General features: G+C 48.2%; 1 protein-coding gene across 1 annotated transcript; it reads left to right on the forward strand.

Annotated features, from left to right (window-relative positions):
- Positions 1-1,663: 1,663 nt before the first annotated feature.
- LOC121060412 (prion protein) lies at positions 1,664-6,762 on the forward strand. Its single transcript, XM_040538173.1, has 3 exons — positions 1,664-1,827; positions 2,715-2,793; positions 4,478-6,762. Exon 3 carries the CDS (start codon positions 4,480-4,482, stop codon positions 5,245-5,247), a length of 768 nt encoding a protein of 255 aa, XP_040394107.1. The 5' UTR covers positions 1,664-1,827; positions 2,715-2,793; positions 4,478-4,479; the 3' UTR covers positions 5,248-6,762.
- The last annotated feature ends 1,949 nt before the right edge of the window (positions 6,763-8,711 follow it).

The following is an 8,711-nucleotide window of genomic DNA, read 5'->3' on the forward strand; positions in this document are numbered from 1 at the left end:
TGCACTATGTGAACTGAAGCGTTGTGCATGAATTAAACCAAAATTTCAGAAAAAAAAAATCAATGAGAAGCAATGAAGTAGGGTCACATGGATCTGGGTCCTCTTGCAGCTCTTGCACAGCTCTCATTATTAAAACAAAGTCAGTGCTTTCTATTTGTTACAAGAAAAAACAGCCCATTAATGCTTTCTAGCCTGGCACCAACTCCCTCCTCACTTAACATTGCATTACTGCATCCGCCTAAGCTGTGGCTGAGGCTGAAGATAAAGAAGGGCTGACCTCCAGCACAGATCGATACAGCTCTCAGGTTGCTGCCAGTAGAAATTTCACCCCAAGATACTTAAAGCAGGGAACACTGCAGAAAGAGTTTGTGTGGCTCTGTTAAAGAGATGCTGCAGGTTTGGGTGTTTTCAGTATTGCTAACTTCTACAATAAAATAAATCAATTGGCTAGTCCTGTTCTAATTGCAGCTGGGATCCAACAGAGTTTCTCTATTTCCCCAAACAAGATGAGAAGTTCCTCTGAAACAGATTATGGTGGAGAGATTTTGTTTTTTAAAAGTCACTGATGGATTGATCTCAACCGTCCAATCCCTGGTGCTGTATTTCCTTCACAGATGCTTTGGATTTTAGATAGATAGTCCACTGATGAGTGCTTAAGCCAAACCCAGGGAATCAGGAACCATCTGTGCACCCACAAGAGGAATGAATGTGTCTACATATTACAGGAAAAATATTCAATCGGCCTGTAATAGCTGACCTTAATCCTGACCCAGTAATTTATTTTTTTCATATAGAAATGAATATGTATGTCAAGCAGGCACAGCCAAACCACCCAGCACAACCCACTTCCTGCCAGACAGAAGTTTTTTTGTTTGTTTGTTTGTTTTTTTTCAAATATAATCTGGTCAGATGGATAGAGAAGCACATGGAGCAAGGGGCTGGGAGTCCTCTTTATGGCCAGATGTACTGTGTAATCCAGTGGTGGGAGCACCACCAGGGCGGCCATGCAGAAATCCATCTGGGTGCAATTAGCTTCAAGGTGCAATTGCATCTCCTAACCACTGTGCCAGTGCCCCTGGGTGCTCCAGACTCAACCCTTTTACTGTAGCCTAACCTAAAGGATGGGAATGAAGGCCAGATGAAAAACTTGCCTGAGCCATTAGCGCACTATAGCCATACATTCCCTTATCCTCCAAACAAAGGGGGCTATATAAGCTTGTCATGAGCATCACATATCATTTTTAATTAGTGTTTTTGTGGTACAGGCATACCTCAAAACACACATCTACAGGAGCTCTGCAACTGCTCTGCCGTTTTACTCAATCAAGCAAGATGAACTCAGAAGACAGACCCATCATTTCTGCTGTTGGTCTAAGTCTATTTTATTCTCTACTCATCAAGCTGCAGAGTATCTCTCTCTGTATATTTTACAGTGGATGGGTTTTTACAAGCTAATGAATTTGGATACAAATGGCAACCACTAAAAGCTTCCTTTGCTTCTCATACTGCGACACCCAGAGCCCTGACACTGAGCTTTCCAACCCGGCCCCAAATCCCAAATACAAACAACTCTTGAATATCATTGAATACAAACAACTCTTGAATAAACCAGCCAAGCGCTGCAATTTTCCAGTTTTGCCTCTTGCATTGCTTGTACACGCCGGGAGAGATAGGGAAGAACCCAAAACGCTGTGCTCTCCAAGGGGAAGGAGGACGCTGGCCAGGCTGTGCAGCTTGTGCTCAGCAGCCGGCTCCTCCCTCTCGCTATTTATTCCTTCCCCCGTCTCTGCGGCCGGGACTGGATCATCCAGAGCCGAGCAGGCGGTGGTGAGTGCCGGGGCAGGGACTCTGGGGGGCACGAAGCCAGGCAGGGGCTGGGGGGCAGCCGGGGCAATGGTCAGAGCTGGGCTCTGCACGGTGTTGACGGCTGAATCGCTTTAGGGGATGAGGGCTGCCCTCCCTTTGCTGCCTAAAAATAGGCATTTCCAGCTCCGAAGGAGACTGCCAGCCTTAAAAGAGCTCTGCTGCTTGCTGCTGCTTGTTTATTCCGATTCCGGGCTGATTCTGGTGGAAAAATGTCGTCACTGCCCCCACCTCCCCCCCCGGTCGACCCCCAGTGTTTTATTCGCCCGGTGTTGTGGGAGCCTGGGGCCCAGTGGTGCAAAATTGTGCTTCCCTGGTGCTGGGGGTGGCGGAAAAAGGGGGGATTTCTGAAAGGCAGGGATGTTATTATCAGAAAGCAGCTGTCATGTCTTACACCTCCCCCAGCCCTGTTTTTGTGGCCCCGGTGCCACCGGCGGTCAGCAATTCCCAGCATTGCAGAGGGGGCCTGGCTCGAAGCACAAACCGAGCGTCTTCCCCTCTACCCCACTGCTCTTCCCCTTTGCCCTTCCCCTTCTCCACCTCCGCTCTTTTCTCCTTTACCCTCGTCTGTGCCCAGGGCACTGTAGCAAGGCCTGGCCTGGGGTGATTTTGGCAGGGGGTGCTGGATTTCCTCCCGAGGGCCAAAGCTGCATCTGACAGCCCCGCACACAGCTGCACACTCCCACACATGTAATTGCTGTTCGCAGTCGCTCTTTGCAACCTCCATTTTCCCTTGCCCTTCTGCCATGCTGGCGCTGTGGTTGTAAACACGGGTGCAGACATAAAACCCTCCTTCTACCCCTCCCTGAGTGCCATAAATCAGCTGAATTAATCAATCATCTCCATTCAAGGCTTCTCAGATCAGTCACATCATAATATTATCTCTGAAACAGAGAAAGCAGCTACTGAGACCAGGCACCTCACCCCCAGGTAAGCGCATCCGCATTCCTTATCTCTTGCAGGGTTTTAATTGCGTTTATTAAGGGAGAAGCTCAGCCACCTGAAGAGCTCAGTAATTAGCTGTGCAAACACAACCGAACCGCCCCCCCCCCTCCCCGGGTTTGTCAGAGCTGAAGCACAATTAGGGGATCAGGTCGGTACTGCCAGGCTGGAGTATCCTTTGGGGCCTTCCCAAAACCTGTTTTCATCAAGGCTGTGTCTTAGGGTTATTTTTCCACCCCTTGCAACTTGCTTCAGGAAGTCACATGTCTTAAAATGAGTGGCCAACTTGCTGCTTTTTTTTTTCCCTATTTTCCAAATCCTTCTTTGAGATCCCAAGGGAGCATTCACCCATCCAAATTTTTTGACATATCTTCTGGCTATTTTTAAACTAGCTGATCTCATCGTTGCTTGCTCCTAAGTGGGTGGGTACTGTGGGACTGGGAAAGCAGCAAACCTGGTGAAAAGCAGCTGCCAAGACTGGGTTTCCTCCCCATCACAGGGGTCGCCTCACTGCATCCTCCCTGTTGTTATTTAAGGCTCTTGCTAATGATCCCAACCAAAATGCTGCTGTTAAAGTGCCCCAATTCAAGATTTTCCTAGATTGTTTCAGGCCAGAATTTTCTGAGGGGTAAAAGGGCATTACTACCTGAATAGAAAGAGATTAGTGTCCTTTTTCATGGAGCATAAAACCTTAGCTGATATGCAAAAGGAAAAAGTTCTGGCTTCAAGAGGAAATTGTTGTGGCTGTTTGCTCTGTTAAAAGCAATATCTCACAAGAGCAATCTGTTATCTGCATTAAACTTGTCTTTGGATTTACTTGTGACCATTAATGCCTGCAAAAAACACTCAAGATCCAAAATGCGGTTACTTCTTGCTGCAAGATGAGCCAGAAAGCATGCCCAGCACGTTGTCTACCCTTTTGTATTACTGGACACGCTTACTGATCATGAGGATTGCAGTAACTTGATGCTCCTTCGTGCTGCGTGTGGCACCTGAAGGGGTTTTTCAGTTCAGGAGGTGTTTTCCAAAGGCATAGACCTAGTGTTTATTACTCCTTCACTGTTTCACAGGGAGATAACAGCTCATTAAAGTGGCATTTCTTCCTCCCACCAGCTACTGTAAGTGTAAGGGACTCCTGGCATCCTGCATGCCCCTGGGATGCCAGCAGCAAAATGCTGAGTAAGCAGCTTTGCAAACACATTAACCAGAAAGACACCACCAGCTGGTTTTCGGTTAAGGTCTGTTGTGCATAAACAGGGACTTGGGCAAAACACAGTGAATTTCATTCTTTTGCAGAAAACCTCCAGGGAGAGCCTGAGTGTAAACCTCAGGTCTGGTTAAGCATTTTCCCCAAAATTCTTTTTTCCACTACTGAGAATTGCTGTTAGCAGCAGAGCTGGCCCTTGGTGCTTATGGAAAGCTGTACAGGAGGTTCCAAGCAAGGGAAGGTAGAGATATAGGGGTTCAGGGGGGAGAGAGAGGGGAGTAAACAAGCATTTAAGCTCAAACTGTTCATTCTGTAGCTAGATTAAAGGGGATGATGTGTGTTTTATATGATGCATGATTTGGATGCAAGCAAGCGTAAAGCCTGTCATGCTTACAAATGGTGCAGACAACAGCTGGGGGTCTCTGTCCCCTGCCCCTAACACACTGCTTGTCCTTGTACCTGCAGCCATGGCCAGGCTCCTCGTCACCTGCTGGTTGGTGGCCCTGCTCCTTGGTGCCTGCACTGATGTTGCCCTCTCCAAGAAGGGTAAAGGCAAACCCAGTGGGGGTGGCTGGGGCACTGGGAGCCACCGCCAGCCCAGCTACCCCCGCCAGCCCGGCTACCCCCAAAATCCTGGCTATCCCCACAACCCGGGGTACCCCCACAACCCAGGGTACCCCCATAACCCAGGGTACCCCCACAACCCCGGCTGGGGATACAACCCATCCAGTGGAGGAAACTATCACCACCAAAAGCCGTGGAAACCCCCCAAGACCAACTTCAAGCATGTGGCTGGGGCAGCAGCAGCAGGTGCTGTGGTGGGGGGCTTGGGGGGCTACGCCATGGGGCGCGTCATGTCGGGGATGCACTACCACTTCGACAGCCCCGACGAGTACAGGTGGTGGAACGAGAACTCAGCGCGTTATCCCAACCGGGTTTACTACCGGGATTACACCAGCCCTGTGACACAGGACATGTTCGTTGCTGACTGCTTCAACATCACAGTGACTGAGTACAACATTGGCCCCGCTGCCAAGAAGAACGGCTCGGAGGCTGGCCCAGGGGCAAACCAAACGGAGACGGAGCTGGAGACCAAGGTGGTGACGAAAGTGATCCGTGAGATGTGCGTGCAGCAGTACCGCGAGTACCGCCTGGCCTCGGGCATCCGGCTGCACCCTGCCGATGCTTGGCTCGCCCTCCTCCTCCTGCTTGCCACCCTCTTTGCCATGCACTGATAGGGTGTCGCACCCCGGCCCTGCAATGGTGAGATGTCTTCATGTCCCTGAGCCCACCCGAGGGGTTCCCCTCCCCCGTCCTCACTTTGTCCACCTTTGGTGAAGAGCTGTCAGGGTGAGTGGGCACTGATGTCCCCCACTGCCTCCCTACAGGCTCCAACTCGGGCAACCGTGAGCAAATTTTGCCCTGTCCTGGTTGTGTCAGGACAGCTGCCAGTGATGGAGTAGGATGCCCAAAAAACAGTCGTCACCACCTCCTCCTCCTCCTCTTTGGGGTCACCCCAAGAGTGATGGGCCCAACAGAGATGGGCTTGCCCAGCCTTCATCATCCCTGCAAGAGCATTTCTGAAAATCCTCTTTGCTAAGAAGCAGGGTTTTACCTAATCCGTTTAGCAACAGCAACACCAAAACGCCTTTCCCTGGGACACGCCAGTGTTGCAACTCTGAGCATGAATGCTCAGCACTCTTGCATTCCATGGGGTTTTATGGGTTTTGGGGTGCTCCAAGCAAGACCCTGGGCTGCTGGGTGTAGTTTTAACCCTTTAATCCCCCCAAACCACCCTCACCATGTACATAGGAACATATCAATGCTGCAGCTGGCATGCTGCAAATACCTCTTGCAGCAACACCCCACCCCAAAAAAAGTGGGTTTGGAATAGCAACGCTGAAGCCACAGCTGCTTTCCAAGACCCACCAGGGCTGGGTTTGGAATATCACCCCACACCACTATGCTTTCAGCTGAGCCTTTCTGGCTTTTGTAGCCTGCCCGAAGGAGGCAAGTGTGAATACCTGAATGCCCAAGAAAAGCCCCCCAAAGTAACACCTGCAATGTTAGAGCCCGAGAAAATGTTTTTCTTTAAGTGCTATGGGTGTTGAGTGCATCTTGCGCGGTCAGCCATGGAAGCACGGTCATCATTTGCCATAAGCACTGTAACCCAAAGGGTTAATATGCAAAAATATATCCAAAGGGATTCCCAGGGGGATCAGTCACACAGGGAGGGACTTAAATCAGCTAAACTGGACTGATACAGCAAACAGCATTGATAAAATGAACCCTGAGCAACTGGCGATGCTGGAAAACCACCTTTCACAAATAATTTGACACACTCATGGCACAGCTGCCATGGCAATGGCAGCTGAAACTATTGCTTCTTGTGCTTTGGTTGATGCTGATTTGTATATAGCCTGTAGCATATGTAAAGTTACACTTGTCAAGCTACTTACACCGCATAGATCTGATATTTATCATGTATTTTGGCACTGAATGCCCCTGTTGGCGATATCAAACCATTCTAAATGATTTTCGCATCAGTGTAAGCTAAGTGGAGATATACATAAACACAGAGCAACAAAATCTTTCGGGATATTCACTGCAAAAGCAGGACATGGAGTTAACATGTACTTTGTGATACGCGACTGTTTTGTAAATTTGTAACAGCGCATGCACTGCATTTTACCTTCCAATACTTTTCTAAGTGTTCGACATCTGGTGCAAATTAAAACAGGTGAAGCGAAGGTGCAGGTCAGCCTCCTTCATGTGAACGCCTCCCTGCAGTTTTAGCTCTTGCCATCTTGAGATCCCACACCCCATCCCAGGGCTTTGGTGACATCCTGGTCTCATCACCTGTTTTCCCCATTTTCTTCCCCTTTTCCCCGCTTCTTGCCCACTTTCTCTCTCTGAAGCATTCTGTAGGGATGTGCTTCAGATAGAAGCAGCTTTCTTTTGCCCTTTCTGACCCTGCCTCCTGTCACGTGGACATATTGTTCCCCTTTAACACTGAATTTAACCCAGAAACCACAATCTGAGTTAACCTCTCCTCCCCTGCTTCCACAACTGGCTTCAGTGCCATCCAACAAACATTTTCTAATAAAGCCAAAACAACAGCTGAGGACCAGGATATCTTCTCCCCATTTGAAGCTTGTATTCCTCCCTCTGCTTGTCCAATAAAAGAGCTTTCATGTTTGCTATTTCAGTGGAGATAATGCTGAACAACTTCACATGAAGCTTCAAACCATACTTACTGCTGCCAGAAATTGGAATCTCCCATAGTTCAAAAAACAGCACAACTTTTGGGCCATTTGGAATGTAGCGAAGCTTAAAGATTGCAATTAAACGAACTGAAGGGTTTGGGCACCTCAGCATGATGGTGCCTTTTTTTGCAGCTTGGACTGGTTTGGTTTGAGCCCATGCAGAATGCTATTAATTGTACTGCAAAACCCCCTTCCCACAAGGACACTAAAGGATTTGGTCTTCAAGCAGTGCTCCAGGTAAACCCCCAAAGTGTCTCTTTTGCATACTTCTGGCAGGGGAAAAAAATATTCAGCACTAAATAGATTATTATTTCTGAGTGCAAGAAGCCTGCTCAGAGAAGGAAACCACAAAAAGTCGTTAACAGGGATCGAGAGCTCCCATAGGTGTCTGGAAAGAGCAAAAGTTTTTTCTTCCTTGAAATTAGCTACTGGGTGTAACCACATTATCTCTGACTATCAGTAAGGAGCCCCAGATGGGGAGTGGGGTGAAAAAATAGATGGCAGGCAGAAAATGAGCAAATTTTATTATTTGGAGCTAGTTACCAAAATGAGGGGGAATAAATAAAATCAAGATCTCCAACATTACATCCTTGCTGTTCCAGAGCAATGCAAAAAAAATGGTGATGAAGAGGAGGATTTGGGGAATAAAAAGCCCCTATGACTTTGTTGGCTCTTCCCTAAGCTTCCCTGGGACTGCTACTCAGCTTTTCTCCTGCACCAATTCAGTTGTGAAAGCAACCCAGCCGCCACCCAAACCCAGCCTTCAGCAGGTCGGTTATCCTAAATAATTGCAGTTGAATAATTGCAGTTGAATATCTTAGAATCCTCCCAGGTCATTTTAGGGGTGCAAAGAGATGCAGCACCCCAAAACACACCACTTCAGCTGCCCCAGCCCTGCTTGTGGTCCTGGGTGGGATTTCTCATTGCTCCAAGTGCAAGGTGCACAGGAGCAGCTTGTCCCCTCCATCTCCAGACAGATGTTGCAGGACGCTTCCCCAAGGGGAAGTGGAGAAACTGTCTTTGCAGATGGCCAAGGAACGGCGTGCATGGCTGTTCTCTGCACTCTGGGGAAGCTTTATCTAACCTTTCTTATTAATTAACACATTGCAAGCCAAGAAACAAGAGCAACTTCAAACTTCAAATAAATATAAAATGGTAGCAGTGAAGGCATGGTTCTTTGGGGTTGGGCTTAGAGGACCCAGATCCTGTTCCAGCAAACTGCAGGTAAGCTCAACATTTAAAACAAAATGAAAGAGAGAAAGAGAGAGAGAGAGAAAGAAAGAGAGAAAGAGAGAAAGAGAGAAGGAAATAGGGAAAAAGGGGGAAGAGGGAGAGAGAGAGAGAGAGAGAGAGAAAGAGAGAGAGAAAGAGAGAAGAGAGAGAAAAGGAAAGAAAGAAAGAAAGAAAGAGAAAGAAAGAAAGAAAAAGAAAGA

This window comes from Cygnus olor, chromosome 27 (assembly GCF_009769625.2).
Source record: "Cygnus olor isolate bCygOlo1 chromosome 27, bCygOlo1.pri.v2, whole genome shotgun sequence".
Classification (NCBI taxonomy): Eukaryota; Metazoa; Chordata; class Aves; order Anseriformes; family Anatidae; genus Cygnus; species Cygnus olor.

Bases quoted from the DNA above. Each gene is read 5' to 3' on its own strand.
- LOC121060412 (XM_040538173.1), top strand. From the start codon at position 4,480: ATGGCCAGGCTCCTCGTCACCTGCTGGTTGGTGGCCCTGCTCCTTGGT.